This window comes from Kwoniella mangroviensis (genome assembly GCF_000507465.2).
Source record: "Kwoniella mangroviensis CBS 8507 chromosome 1 map unlocalized Ctg01, whole genome shotgun sequence".
Classification (NCBI taxonomy): domain Eukaryota; kingdom Fungi; phylum Basidiomycota; class Tremellomycetes; order Tremellales; family Cryptococcaceae; genus Kwoniella; species Kwoniella mangrovensis.
This window is the reverse complement of record NW_027062533.1, coordinates 7,362,354-7,377,021: the sequence shown is the minus strand read 5'-3', so window position 1 is coordinate 7,377,021 and position 14,668 is coordinate 7,362,354. Positions and strand designations below refer to the sequence as shown.

The 14,668-nt window shown below is 46.9% G+C and overlaps 6 protein-coding genes across 6 annotated transcripts; 3 read left to right on the top strand and 3 right to left on the bottom strand.

The window, feature by feature from the left end:
* Positions 1-932: 932 nt before the first annotated feature.
* Positions 933-1,538, top strand: I203_102767 (uncharacterized protein; the record flags this gene model as incomplete). Its single annotated transcript, XM_019147046.1, has 1 exon — positions 933-1,538. The coding sequence occupies one exon, from the start codon at positions 933-935 to the stop codon at positions 1,536-1,538; it is 606 nt and encodes a 201-aa protein (XP_019003596.1).
* A 1,979-nt stretch (positions 1,539-3,517) lies between these two features.
* I203_102766 (uncharacterized protein) lies at positions 3,518-4,600 on the bottom strand (the record flags this gene model as incomplete). The annotated part of the gene is made up of 1 exon (XM_065517179.1): positions 3,518-4,600. The coding sequence occupies one exon, from the start codon at positions 4,598-4,600 to the stop codon at positions 3,518-3,520; it is 1,083 nt and encodes a 360-aa protein (XP_065373997.1).
* A 905-nt stretch (positions 4,601-5,505) lies between these two features.
* On the bottom strand, positions 5,506-6,736 carry I203_102765 (uncharacterized protein; the record flags this gene model as incomplete). The annotated part of the gene is made up of 2 exons (XM_065517178.1): positions 5,506-5,532; positions 5,585-6,736. The coding sequence occupies 2 exons, from the start codon at positions 6,734-6,736 to the stop codon at positions 5,506-5,508; spliced, it is 1,179 nt and encodes a 392-aa protein (XP_065373996.1).
* Positions 6,737-7,817: 1,081 nt separating this feature from the next.
* I203_102764 (uncharacterized protein) lies at positions 7,818-8,797 on the bottom strand (the record flags this gene model as incomplete). The annotated part of the gene is made up of 4 exons (XM_019147045.1): positions 7,818-7,968; positions 8,026-8,082; positions 8,155-8,426; positions 8,555-8,797. 4 exons carry the CDS (start codon positions 8,795-8,797, stop codon positions 7,818-7,820), a joined length of 723 nt encoding a protein of 240 aa, XP_019003595.1.
* Positions 8,798-9,149: 352 nt separating this feature from the next.
* Positions 9,150-11,113, top strand: I203_102763 (uncharacterized protein; the record flags this gene model as incomplete). The annotated part of the gene is made up of 9 exons (XM_019147044.1): positions 9,150-9,326; positions 9,387-9,445; positions 9,504-9,662; positions 9,731-10,122; positions 10,182-10,208; positions 10,286-10,462; positions 10,533-10,634; positions 10,700-10,806; positions 10,865-11,113. The coding sequence occupies 9 exons, from the start codon at positions 9,150-9,152 to the stop codon at positions 11,111-11,113; spliced, it is 1,449 nt and encodes a 482-aa protein (XP_019003594.1).
* A 925-nt stretch (positions 11,114-12,038) lies between these two features.
* Positions 12,039-14,668, top strand: I203_102762 (uncharacterized protein; the record flags this gene model as incomplete). The annotated part of the gene is made up of 4 exons (XM_019147043.2): positions 12,039-12,473; positions 12,579-12,783; positions 12,918-13,035; positions 13,108-14,668. The coding sequence occupies 4 exons, from the start codon at positions 12,039-12,041 to the stop codon at positions 14,666-14,668; spliced, it is 2,319 nt and encodes a 772-aa protein (XP_019003593.2).

Below are 14,668 nucleotides of genomic sequence, written 5' to 3'. Positions count from 1 at the left end.
GGTTTTTTCTATGAAGGTTGGCAAAGTCGATATCGGTTCAAGTAATGCTTGATTTGTCTATATAGATTGGGATGTCACTAATACGGAAACCGTTTTGAAGGTCTGTAGACATTTCGTAATCCGTTGTTATACCTTGCGGTATACTTGTACTGTATATAGATCGAGATTTGTATCGAAGAATGATGGAGTCGAAGAATTGAATGTACATACAGTATAAAGTCTCAGTATGAAGCTTGTAGCAACGCCACAAACGATGGATGACAGAAGGCGAATACATTCCTAGCTTCTTGGATCCTATATCGTACTCCCCACTCAAAAGAAGAAATAGAAATAACGTACTTCGAGAGAAGAGAAGAAGAGGCGACCAGATTTGCCCCGAAAAGGGGATTTTCAAGCGCTCATCTTCTGCTTACCGGTGATCAAGAGGTAAGATGCATGAGGAGAAGTCGAAAAGCCACGCCTACCTCCTTGTTTGCGTTGGAGCAACACATTCTCGATGTGAATAGATCCGCCAGCAGGTCATGAATCTGGAACAAGCTCCCCATGCACTAGAGCACATGTGCATTACCATCCCTCACCATCGCCACGTGCGGAAGGTATACCATGCTGGCCGATTTGATAGTATGAACATCATGACAGAAGGATGGTAATCATGATTGACCTTGCTTCGGAGATCCTTTGTAGTGACAGTACTTTGGCTAAAATGTTTTGTGGAGTGAAATGGTTCTCTTGGGAAGTGAGAATGATCAAAGGTTGTTTCTTTGCTTCCCACTCCGACGTCATACATGACAGCGAACAGTAATTTGTGTCGTATATAAAGATTTGCATATAGACTACTATGACATTGAAGCCTATCCTTCCATACTAACCCATTTCCCATTGGATTATACCATTTCCGATACTTCCTACATCTGGGCAATCGGGCCTCAACAATGTTTGCTGCCCTTAACAGATTGACTTCCAGCCCATCTGCCTGTGACAACAAGTCTGCGGAGACAAAGGCTCCTTTCAGTCACTTACCTACCAAGATCGATCTTTCTTCCATCGTTGATATACCTTTACGATCGGCAAACACCAAAGGTTCAATCAGTTGCAGCCATGCCACTAAGCCGGGATCATGTGCGATTGACGCAGTCGCTGTGGCTGTTAGCGATATCGACGAATTCAAGTGTATCGCCACTAAATTAGATGGAGATACACAAGTGGAACAGTCGCAAACCAGCCTACCTGTATATATACGGACCAGCCGATGGACGGAAACTCCCCTTCAATTAGCTGGGGAGCCCAAGACCAGAACCGACGAAGATCCTAATTCGTCTGTGACTTACAATTGTTCGTACAATTGGGGTGAGAAAGAGGATCCGAAGGGGCTTAGTCAGACCCAACGTAAATCTTTGGATGAACTTGCGAAAAGTCAAGATGAATTGGAACGTATAGTAGCTGAAAGGATCAAAGGTCGATTAGAGGCTGGGAGTATCCCTGATACACATAGTGCTGCACTGAACTCCATCCTCTCCGGGGTTAATATGGAAGCTTGAGGATAGCCTAGCCTTGATGTAAATGGGTTGAGGAATAAAATGTCACGAAGGTTGCCACATATGATGAACCATGCACTTGGAATGATACACTTAGCATCTATTTCTGCCTATACAGTCCAAAACTTCTACTTTTCTTCGTTTCAGTGCTGAATTGGGGATGAGACGCAAGGAAATTTCACGGAGTCATGATGATCCAGCTGAGATTTGGTATGATCTGAAAGGATATCTTAGCCGGTAGCTTGTCTGAGTTTCTGGGCTCGAGGGGTCGCTGTATGACCTGCAAAAGTATAAAGAGGTCAACTTTTAATCACAGAGTCAGTGATTGCAGTGGTGTATCCGACCCGTTGTAGAATATCTCTCACCACCTTTTCTGAGTACCGCGTCCAGCATATCATACTTTTAAGCAGTAATTTGATTAATCTGAAGGACATTCTCATTGCTGCTCCCTTCAAGATGGATCTGTCCGCCAAGCCCTTGGGTATAGACGATCTCCTTTCCACTATTGATTCCTCCTCGATCGAAAGTCTCCCCAATCCAGATCCCGAGACGATATACACTAGTTTTACCCGTCCCAGCTGCTAGAAAGCACTATCGATAGATTCAGTTGGAACTCCACCAGTCGTAACAGTAATACTGGTTTAATTGACGTGCAAACGAGGGAATGGACCAGCTTGTTGAAATCTGGCGACTGGAAACAACACTCGTACAGATACAGTTGGTCGACTGACTCTTGCGGTGGGTCCAGGAGAGGACCCCTTGCGAATTCGGAGAGCTGCGAGGATAAGATTGATCAAGAAGTAGCTGCCAGTTTTAGGGCTCTGATGAGTGAAAAACATTGACTGAGGCCTAAAGATCGTCTGACTGGGCGATCAGGTACTTTGGATTGATATGATACAACCGAAAGAAACTTTTTCAAGTGGGTGTCTGACTTGTTAAATTCTGATAGGTAATGTCTGGTTGATTTCATGATTGGGCAGACCAGCTATGGGATGTGGATATCTCCCTCTGCTCAATGCTCATCACACCGCGTTTGCGTAAGGTACCATCCATGTGAACTGATCATCTTTGATACCGAATGATTAGACAAGGGGGTCAAAGCTCGAAGTGCCACTTGAAAGGTACCTCATGATACCTGTTATTGCTGCAGAGATACACAGAGTTTTACAGTCCGTCTCACACTGAACCAGACGAACCGAGACTACGAGCCGATCGAGCTTGATATACCCTTGCTGCACATACTTGGGCTCTATACCACACATTGTACACTATTCACCGAAGATATCCGAGTCTACTGTAAATGCCCTAAAGAGATAGTGTTGCTGAGACGGAAGGGTAGATCTGAGGGGCACGTCACTACAGCATCACACGGCAACCATCATCAAACACTATACGACCTAAAGGACCTATTGGATTCAGAGAGGGAGACTACGTACGTCATCGCTATCATTCACAGTGCCACACATCCCGTCCTTTGGTTCATTGCGATGTCACATCGATCAAAAAGGAAAAAAAAGGCAGAGAACGACAAATAAGTGCCTCGTTGTTACCATGAACTGAGTCATCACACCACACCACACGGACATGCGAAGATGAAGAGCGGCCCGGCCGGATCATCATCAAATTCAACGGGAAGGCATGCCAAATAGTAAAAAACAAGAACTAATCTTGATCGTCCCCGGGTACACTACAATCAAACTGGATCCAGTTTGGATTGTCGGTATGTGGCTATATAGTATTTCTCTCCTCTTCCGCCTGGATTTCATACTTTCCCCATCAAACGAATAGTGGAAGATACTTTCCTGGCCGCGAAAAATAAGAAAAAGCATGCTATGGATGCGATTTGAACGCACGAAGCCTTGCGGCATCAGCGATTTAAGTTGTCCTTCCTTGGAAGTTTTCCTAAAGCTGACGGGTTGCATACGTAATCAAGAGTATAAGAATGTGTTCTGCTATTGTAAATACAAGGTATATCTATCTACTTAGTACTGATAGGAGTCTGCCCTGGCCTTGACCAGGATGACAGCCATCCTACGCAGCATAAAATCAAACGCATCGTTACCAATCATCCTCCTCCACTTCCTCAGCTCACATTCCGTCTTCTCCTCCAAGAATCCACCAGATGACATCAACAGAGGCAGCATAGGGACCGGGTCCACCGATGAGGCAGGAAGATTGTTTACCTTATCCGATACTCTCCTTTTCAGGAACTCCTGTAACCTATCCTTAGCTCGCTCCACCAGCTTCTCTGAGGTGAATCCATTCCTAGGTTGTTGACCTGCTATAGTGACCGCCTCCTTGGTTGAGATCGCCGTAATTTGAAGATCGTAGTCCTGCACCGCTGTTCCAATCTGTCTTCCACCTTCAATCCTAATGTCGTTACACCGATCTGTACCAGCAATTTGGGGTTCTTTTGTGACCTTGATCCCTTCGACCCGTTGCAGTGTCTTGACCCAAAGCTTCTGAATCTGGTTGTGTCGGGAAGTCCATATACCGTATTGCGATTTGCAGTGGTCATCGTGCGCGATGAAGTCGTTGGGTGGAGTGGCGTTAAGCTTGCATCGTCCGCAGTAGGTGGCTTTTCTGTATGTAAGTAAGCGACGATGTAAGGAAACCGAGACTTCGTGGTCCGACATTTGCAGGGTAGGTCCAGTTGGCAGTACGGAGAGCCAACGGCGTCCAAGGTTGGATGCCGATTCGACGACCAGAATCCGCTCGAAAGTGATGAGACCCTGAAGCATTTCAGATTGCTGAGATTCAAACAATTCAGCGCATCTCTCCTTTTGAGTCCGTTTATCCTCTGGAATTGCGATATCGGGAATGAAGGTTTTGAGGACGGTTGACGATACTACCCAACTCGCTTCGAACGCTCGGGATGCGCAATCCTCAAAGGAAAGTATACCCATACCGCCTAGCCTAGCGGGAAGAGATATCAAGGTTCGAGTGAGCTCATCCCGTTCAGGGCTCGCTACTCGAGATCCACGTAGACGAAGAATCGTTCGCTGCAAGACGGTGTCCATGCGGCGCCAGAGATGTGAGAGGTCATGAGACGGGAGGGATCGCATGAGATGCCGAAGGTTTTGTTGGATCGAGTGCCGGAGTAAGCTAAGTGCGTGATGGTGTGGTACCTCTGTCAACCGTCCCAAAATCTCCACCTGTTCCATAACCTTCTCCTCGAGAAACGCTCCCCTTGCATCCTTCGCTCCTACGCACGTCCCCAGTACTCTCAATCCCTTCTCCCTCACTTCTGCTAACGAGAACACCTTACTCTTCGCCTCATTCAGCCGGATCGGTTGTCTTCCCAGCTTCAGGAATTCTACCACCTTACTTATGATGTCCCCGTTAGGGCCAAGTATGATGATATCATCAAGGTAGGCCACTACCAGGTAATCAGGTCCTAAAAACTCCATAAGCGCTTCGAGGAACGGTCGGCTTGCGACTGAGAAGAAGTACGGTCCGAGAGGATCTCCCTGACGAACTCCTTGGGCTGAAGGTATGACGATGTATTCATCATCCTTCCGCACGACAAGATCCGAAGGACGGCCGTAAATCCATTCAGCAGCTGGTAGGACACCAGGGTTGAACTTTCGAAGGGCTCCAGCTAAAAGGTCGCGATCGGCTGAGTTGAAAGCGTTGACAGCGTCAAGCAGTGCACAATGACTGTACTGTCGTCCCAGATTCCCTTCCAAAGCTTGAAGTATACAATGAACCCCTGGTTCCACTCCTCCTCTTGATCCTACACCGAATTGCTGTGGAAGCAGCGAGTTCCTCTCCATACTTTTCTTGAGAATGGCCTTGGCCGAAAGACGATACATCAGCTCACCTACAGCGATTGGTCTCACCCCTCCATCGGGTTTGAGAAGAGGAGTTAGCCGTGACACACAAAGCATATCACGACCGGGAGCCGTACCGTTAGCGATGAGTCCAGTAAGTATCTCAAGGAATCTCTTGAAGTCGGCTTGGCTGGCAGCTAGCTTGAGGAGTGAGACTGTCCAGCCTGAGATTCCAGGGGCTGTGTCGGGTCGGAACGAGTCCAGCAGCGGAAGAACCGTATCATCTTCAGGAGCAACCGGGAAGGTGTCATGCCTAGATCCAGGTGTGGAGAATGGTTCGGGAGGGCCGTCTGGATGTTTTTCTCGCAAGGCCTTGATGACCTCGTCCGTGACCGGAGCTATTTGACCATTGTCTTCCAGAGCACGAGCAGCTTGACCAACCCTGCCAGACTCGAGATGTCTGACAGCCACCTCCGCGCGTGAACGATTAGCACGGGTAGTGGTATGAGGTTGAGGCCATTGAACAGCTGGGAACTCAGCAATGAGACGGATCGCCTGAAGTCTACCGGATCTCAAACCATGCGCTAAGGCTATCTTTGGGAGGGCTAGAATATGGAAGAGAGACTCTTCACTGGGTTCAGCATTGAACTCTGCTGCTAACTGTCCAGCTTTGTTTTTGAAGGCGGTAGCGACGGAAGGATGGAGACGTTTGTAGGTAGTTGGGAGGCAGGAAAGGCTGAGGAACCGCCTATGACGTGCCTCGATTTCGACTTCGGTAAGCAGCTGGGTGGCAGGGGACTTCGAAGCCAATCTGGCCCTGTCGGTCCTTGGCATCCAGTTGCCGCTCGTAGGTTGGCTAGTCGACTGATCGTTCGATCGTTCTCGGGGTGCGATGTTTGTAGGATCGGTAGTAGTGCGATTCGATGATGACGTGGCCTTCTTGGTAGCAGTCGGTTCAGAAGCGCCCACTGCACCCAAGCGAGGATCGACAATCCTTGCTGTACAGCCCGAGGTGGTCCGGTGTTGAGTGAAACCTCTCCTACCTTTGACCGGTTTCCCACATCCGCACGCCGAGAACTCTGTCCTGGCAAGCTCCTGAGGGGTGTAGTGATGATCAGGGTGGCTGAGGAGAAGATGTTGGTGAAACTTCTTCGGAGCCTTCTTCAGACACACCGGGCACTTGAGCTGGTTGGGATCTTCCTCCGTCTGTGCTTCCGTCCGCTTCTTCTTCCCATTCTTCTTCTTCCCCTTCCTACCTCCTGCGTCCTCCTCATCCTCTTCACCTGAGCTAACCAATCCTTCCTCCGAGAGGGCTTCCAGACCTTCTCGCCTGCTTTCATTGACTTCCTCCGGCTGAGTTGCCAATAGGACCGGGGGTGGAGTGGAGGTTGGCTCTCGTGAGCGGATCCGTTCCGATCTCCGTGACATGTTGCCAGGTGGAGGTCAGACAGGGGCCACCAAGTTAGTGTCGTGTTTCAAGGGGTTCAAGGGGTAAGTTAGTGACACGGACCAGTCGTACGAGAATTTTTTACCTATACTCGATCTAGGAGATTCGAAGGTGATTGATGTGGGAGTTCGTGGGCTGAACAGAGAGTCGGGTGACTAGGAGGGGTTGTCGAGTAGTGAGCAGTACGTCGAAGCTGCTGGGCAGGCGGTGAGAATCGATGCAAGGGAGCGCTGAGTGGGAGAATGGGGCGATCAGTTGGCCGGCAAAGGTACGAAAACGAGTCCTCTTTTCTGGTGTTTTCTGGTGTTGAGGTGGTTGACGATGCTGATGACGGCGGTGACGATGGCGAAGAGGCTGATGGCGGGGTGTTGAGTCGAATCCGATGAGAGGATCGTGTCGAGCGTGTGTGATTCTATGACTGTCGGTTGGGTATCGTCAAGATGGGACTTAGTCCCACATAGTGTCCGAGGGCTGGGATGACTGTCTCCGAAGAAAACTTGAGGGTATGGTAATATAAGTGAATGGTTATCGTCAATTCATAGAAACTCAACGAATACGATGATCGATGACAACACAACATCAACAACAACCTCAGTCAGTGTTAGAAAGTCTAGAATATGGAAAGGTGTTCTGACAACTTGCTCAGATCGCTCGGCGTGTGAAAGCTTCAAACTTTAAATGCTTAATTTGAGGTCTGAGGGTAAGTCCATCAAGCGATGGATGCGAGAACCTATGATCAGAGGCTGATGTACAAAACAATCCGTTGCAGACAGTTGTACTGCAGTGATCTTTGGCGAGTGAGACCACATTTCGAGGGTCAGTAGTTGTTGTTCAAGAAATATGCGCTGATCTGTTAAATCTCCTCGTGATTTTATCCACGATCTATACGCCATTTCCAGATACTTGGAAAGAAAAGCCAAAAAGATACATACACGCCAAAAAATATGAATGACCTCACATCAAGGAGGATATGTTTTGTCTATTACCAGACACACCAGCACCAGCACCAGCACCAAGACAGATTGTTTGCGCTGTCCACAACCCCTCTACGCCAATCTACATTTAGTACTTGATTCCCGCGGAGCTTTCGAGCTTCTTCACTTCCTCGGTGACCTCCTCCAAGCTTGACTTGAGTTCAGCGAGATCTTCTGCGGAAGGTCCTGCTTTAGGTGCTGATCCGTCTTTAGGGGTGGTTTTCTTAGCGGGTGTCGAGCTGCATTTGTCATATCAGCAATGAGAAGCTATCAGACGGAAAGAGATGGGAACCCACCTGATAAGTACACATGAAGTTGCTCGTTTGGTTCCAGCAGCTTGACCGAGTTCTTCCCTGCAAAGCAAGATCATGTCAGCCTCGATCTTCTGCTATGTTTATTATGGATTGTATGCTAATCCCACTCACTTGCTCAATACCCATACGTATTCCACACCCTGAGCTTCCTCAGCCAACAAAGGTAAATGCGAAATAACATCCACAGGTGTGATATTCGATGCCAATAACAATAAACCTTTTTCACCTTTTCTTATAGCTTTGACAACTTCCTTGACACCCCTCTTCAATTGTCTGGCCTTTGACGCTTTCTTGGTCACTTTGAACAGCTTTTTGGAAAGTTTCTTGGGTGCTAATGGGGAGGCGATTGGGGAGATGGCGTCTAATGGTACTGAGAACTCGGCCTATGATGGATGATGCAAATACGTTAGTCTCTATCAAAGATTCAAACTCGTAGCAGTTATAGGTAGATAGATTATGAGGAAGATATACCAATCTAAGAGATAATGGACGATACAAGTGCAAAACCCACCTTCTTCTCCTCTTCTTCTCCTTCTCCTTCCCCAGCAGCCAGACTCTTCCTCTTCTCCTTCTTCTCCTTCTTTTGCTTTTTCAACGCCTTCTCACCGTCCACCTCCATAGCTACAGCTTCGGCACTTGCGGTTCCCTCGGCAGGTGGGACAGCTTGAGGTTTGATCGAAGCTGCGAGATCGGCTGCGTCCGACTTTCTTTTCTTGTCCTTCTTCTCCTTTTTGGGTGTTGATTCGGGTGCCATATTGCTGCTGTCTCTTGGAGTGAGTGGGAGGTACGATGCACAGGATGTCTACAGTGTGCAGATATGGTTAGTTTCGTACGTACTGACCGTTTCAGCAAAAAGTGGATTTTCAGAGAAATTTAAGTTGTTGCAACGGAACTAAAAAAGCCATGCCAAATCCACGTGCCACAATACGTAATCATATCTTATCGGTTAAACTGGCCTTGTTTCGAGCTCGGATAGATAGCAAAGCGAGCGTCATCAACACCATACAGAGTAGAGTATAAAATGTGGATCACATCCAAGATCATCTTTCCTTCCTCACCTATAATATTACAACAACAAGAAGAGAGATACAATACAAGAACTGGAAATGGTAGACATCAACATCCAAACTACAATCTCACCCTACACACAGGAACCAGTCTGTACGAGACCTCTCTTGTCCGAGTCCGAATTGGACAACGTTATAGCAGAGAGTGTCAAAGCCCACAAGAGTTGGAAGAAAGTACCTCTGGAGGAAAGAGTAGCTATCGCGAGGAAATGGCTGGTGAGCTTCGATACGATGTCACTCTCATACACAGCTTATGCTGACATGCCTGTTGATCAGACTGAATTCGAAAATATCAGTGATGTCGCTTGTGAAGATCTCTCAGTGCAGATGGGAAGGTGAGTTATGTGAGCTGGTTCGACGGATGACTCATGGCTGATCGGATATCCGCTGTAGACCTATCTCCCAATGTAAAGGAGAGATCAACGGTACCATCTGGCGAGCTAGACATATGATCGAAATTGCCACCGAGGCCCTCGCTCCTATTCCGCAAACTCAACCTGAGGTTGAAGGAGTTGAGAAGTGGATTTTGAAACAACCTCTGGGTGTCGTAGCGTGAGTGATGTGATCATCTGAACAGCTAACCACTTGTCATCGCCACGATAGCTGATGATGGGATACAGTGTGTTATCTCCATGGAACTACCCTCATCTCTGTCTCGTCAATGCAGTCATAGCCGCACTCTTATCAGGAAATGCAGTAATCATCAAACCTGCACCTCAAACCCCTTCACCAGCAGAGCGATGGGTATCAACCTGGCAATCTGCGGGATTACATAACAATTTACTTCAAGTGGTCCACCTCACTCAGGAAAGAACGTTATCTCAATTATGTCAAGATCAACGAATCGATTTCATCTCTTTTACCGGTAGTGTACCTGGTGGAAGAGCTGTGCAACAAGCTGCAAGTCAAGGTAAAGGTTTCAAGGGTATTTGTTTGGAGCTTGGTGGGAATGATCCTGCGTATGTCAGGGAGGATGCGGATATAAAATGGACGGCAGAACAGGTAGTTGATGGTGAGCTCCATTACAAATCAGAGTGTACGGAATACAGCTAACCATGTTAATTCATTTAGGTGTGATGTTCAACTCCGGTCAATCATGTGAGTATCGTTCAACAGCTAGTTCATCTCACAATTTCGGGGAGGCTATCAAGCTGAAAGACGGAACGGTGATGCAGGCTGCGCTATCGAGCGAGTCTACGTGAACTCGGCAATCTATGATGAGTTCGTCAAAGCTTTCGTGGAAGCAGCCAAGACATACAAGCTTGGAGATCCATCAGATACCAAAACCAATATTGGTCCGGTAGTCAGTGTAGCTAGTGCTGCAAGAATCAGGAAGCAGGTCAAAGATGCTGGTAAGCTCTATTCTAGTTTTCTTTGCAAATAGCGCTCGAACTTTAGCTTACACGATCTATCCTTGATCAGTTGAAGCCGGCGCCCAAATTGTATTAGATGAAAGTCATTTCCCTGAAGCTAAAGAAGGCACATCGCTCGTCGGACCTACCGTTCTCATCAATGTCAACCACAGTGAGTTTAAACGCAGCTATAGATCCTGCACGTTTTCTTGGAGACCGTAGCTGATGTATGATCAGGTATGGAACTCATGAATGAGGAAACTTTCGGGCCTGTTGTTGGGATTATGAAGGTTGAAAGTGACGATGAGGCATTACAGCTGATGAACGACTCGATCTATGGGCTTGTGAGTACTTTTCAAAATATGCACACCCTGGTACACATGCTGATGACTGGAATCACAGACCGCATCAATCTGGACCAATCCGACTGATCCTCAATCATTAGCAGCAGCTCACCACTTATCAACCGAATTGGAGTGTGGTACAGTCTACTTGAACAAATGCGATGCGCTGGACCCATCATTACCTTGGCACGGATGGAAGAATTCCGGTCAAGGTGTTTCTTTATCTCATCTCGTCTACGATGCCGTTACTCACAAGAAGAGTATCATGAAACGAGTCGAGGTCAAAGGTGTCTACGAAAAGAAGTAACGATTTGAAGGCTGAAGACGTGGATAAAGATCAACGAAGTTGTACACTCTGGATATGCATGCTTAGATGGAGAGGTCATGCTATACCGTAAGCACACGAGTCGCACCAAACATCGCTTCCTTTGTCACTAGACTTCCCTAAGGTTCAAAGGTCCAATATGAACAGCATCCTTTCCGGATCAGTCTTCATGATGACGAATCCACTAACACACGACGATGTGGTGTGGCGTGATCGCGTCGCTCCGATTGATTTATGAGGTATGTGCACGATGATGATGAATGGAACAAGGAGGATAAAGGAGTGTGTCCGATCGGCGTGTTGACCGGTGTGAGCTGGTCACTCACTGCTTTATACGCTACCTTCTCCATCACTATACTGAGGGCATCCAAACCTATGAAGTTGGTTTGGTTCGACTTCTCTTATCGGTCCATACTGATTGTATCCGCTCGATCAACTGATCCCGTACAGTAGCACTGGTGAATTGACATACCAACAAACACTGTCTTTTCGCTCTCGTGAGATCCTTTCTTTCAATTGTCTTTGTGTTCGTTTTTTTCCTTCCTTTCATACCCCGCGCGATACTGACATTTCCGTCGTTCGGTTTGGACTAAGCGAGGTGAGTTTGATGTAGAGATATGGTGATTTGATCAAGACTGAGATAAGCTGAGCTCAATAGATTCACGCGATCAATCGATCAACACCTTGTCCAGTTCTTATTACTGTCCCGATTCTCTCGAGTGTTTCTAGACTGCATTCGAATGGTACGCGGTTGGCTTGATGTATTACGATTAGTTTCACGAAAATATCGACATTCACATTCAAGATAGGGCAGAACGAATCCAAAAACAGACCTTATCTTCCGAGGTCAGCATCGAGACTGGAGACGACAGGATCCTACCAAAGCCAGAGCAATCAACCTCGCAGGATGTCACCTGCAAATATGGAATCGACATCCCTTCCTCGACTGAACACTCAGCCAGTCCCACCAACACCTATGACGGGCGACCAGCAAATCACTTCTGCTCCAGCTAATCAAACGATATTTGACGAATTACCCAATGTCACATCGCCCATACCTACGCCGGAACACACAAGTGATTCCTCGGCTTTCCAGTACGATGATGGCGGGCGACATTCGCCATTCCTCTCTGGTTCACCTTCTCCCTCACCCCGCTCAGTGTTATTATCGCCATCCAAAACTTCACCTACATCCCGACCGCTCTCACCTGATTTACCTACTCGAGATGCATTGTATCTCTTTAGCAACTCCAGTAGTTATATGCGATCGCCCAATGAGGGTAGTGAAGGTTTGAGGGCGGATGATTTCAAAGATACTATAAGGTTGTTGGAACATGCAAGGGTAAGTGGGCATTCCATTCCTCTTCATCCAACAAGGTGTCCTTGTCGTTTGCCCGGAATGTAAGGAAATTGAGCTCATTTACCGTAATATCCCTTTCGTTTACAGTGGTTAACTTCCCAACCCCATTCCAACGTTCACATCTTACATCTCAAATACCGCTTTCAAGGTCAATCAACCCCTTTCAGATCACCCTATTCGACGGGTGATTATCAATTACCGTTAAATTACAAGGACTCGACTGGTCGAGTTAGGAATCCCGTTCCTCAACCTTTCTCGGTACTTCATGATCCGGTAGTTAAGATTGATTACAGTGAGTGCGATGATCATGTCATATGGCCCGCTCAGCATACAATGCAGTATCATCAGGCAGATGGAAGTCTTTATCTAGTCTTCCAATTCTAGTCATCTTTGTCTCGATTGCTGACCGATCTTGGCTGTGCATAGTGGAAAACGGAGTGTTTGACCCATTACCTGCTCAAGCAGTTTTCAGTCACATAGCTAAGATGTGTCAACCTCCTCCAAGAGTCATAGTCATCTCTTATGTCTACTCAAAAGTGATCGAGTGAGTCGGTTGTATGCCCCATGTTCACCACATGACCCTAATCTATATAAGCTAAATCGTTTGGTGATGCAGGAACCACCTCTCTTCCCTCTCAGCATGGGCTCTCACCTCTTCACCACCTGCGTACATTTTCTCACCAGTCGAAACCCGTTTACGGGAATCCCAACCATTACATGACGCCCTTGGTCATTCAATACCTATGTCAATGTACGCCTGGCCAAATGAAGTATATCAAACTCCATCATCTAGTCTTTCACCTGTACATACACCATTATACTCCAATTCCGCTTCCACTTCGAGCCATAGATCTGTGAGAGTACCGAGTTTCGGTGTGAATCCATTCTCACCCATCTCTCCTAATGGTCAACATAAGGTAGCGTTACCTCCTATATCTTTACCTGGTAAGGGTAGGAAGAAAGCTCAGCGTAGACGGAAAATTCCCTTACAAGATAACAACAATACCATCGAGGGAAAAAAGGAAGGACAAGGGGAAGATGTGAACTCACCTATACTGATTACGAGGAGAATAAGCGGTACGGAGTCTCCGAATGATATTGTCGATCGATATTATGCTGGAAGAACTTCTCAAGTTGCTGCCGCTGCTTCTACCAATGGTGGTCCTACTGGTGTAGGTGGAAGGAAATATAAAGATGATCCTATAGCTTCATTGACTGTCATTTCATCTTCTCCACCTACAGCTGATGAAACTTCTACGACTTTAGAAAGGAAGAAATCGAATGAAAGTTCAAATTCTCACATTTCGCCTACCTCAGGCCATGGTTTGTCGCCCGGTACAGTCCCACCTCCGATTGATAGGATACCTCTGTGGCACCTCGCGCCAGGAGTTGGCATCTTACATGGAAGCACGTCAAGTTCGATAGGTATAAAGTTGAGTGATTTCAGTGCGATCAACTTAGTAGGTGATAGTGGAAATGCCGGTATGAATGGACATGGGATATCCAATGGTGATATATTGAAGAAAGAAGTCAGGAAGAGTGAAGTTGAGGAATTGGGTATAAAGACTGAACAGATATCGAATCTAAATTATCATGATTTACTTAAAGATAACCATTCTCATACTTCATTGCATATCAGCCATACTCACGATACTTTGAGTACAGGTACTGGCACTGACGCTGGTGGGATAACAATTTCAAGACCATCGAGTACGACCCCTCTCCCTCAACCTATTGGTATACCTAAACCACCATTCGATCAAGTCTCAACGAGACAGAAAACCCATGATCATGCACACTTGACTCCACCTAATCATCATCCTCGTCCTGTTTTACCAAATAGGGATGTGTCAATGGGACAAAGGATAAATTCAAATTCGAACCCAAGTTGGCCTGCGCCCGTTAGTAGAGTACCTGATTGGAGGAAGGGTAGGAAAGAGTTAATGGAAGATACACTTGAAGAGATGGGTCTGGGGGAAGAATACGATATGGATCAAGGTAGAGATAGAGAGATACGAATGGAGGACGTAGTGGAGAATCTGGAAGGTTTAGTATCAAATCAGAACTCGGAGCACGATCAGAACCAGGTTCTAGATATGGATATGGATGCGACTGAGCTCGGCGTGAGGAAGGAAGCAGGAGAGTATATAGAATTGATAGATCTCCTGGGATCATAA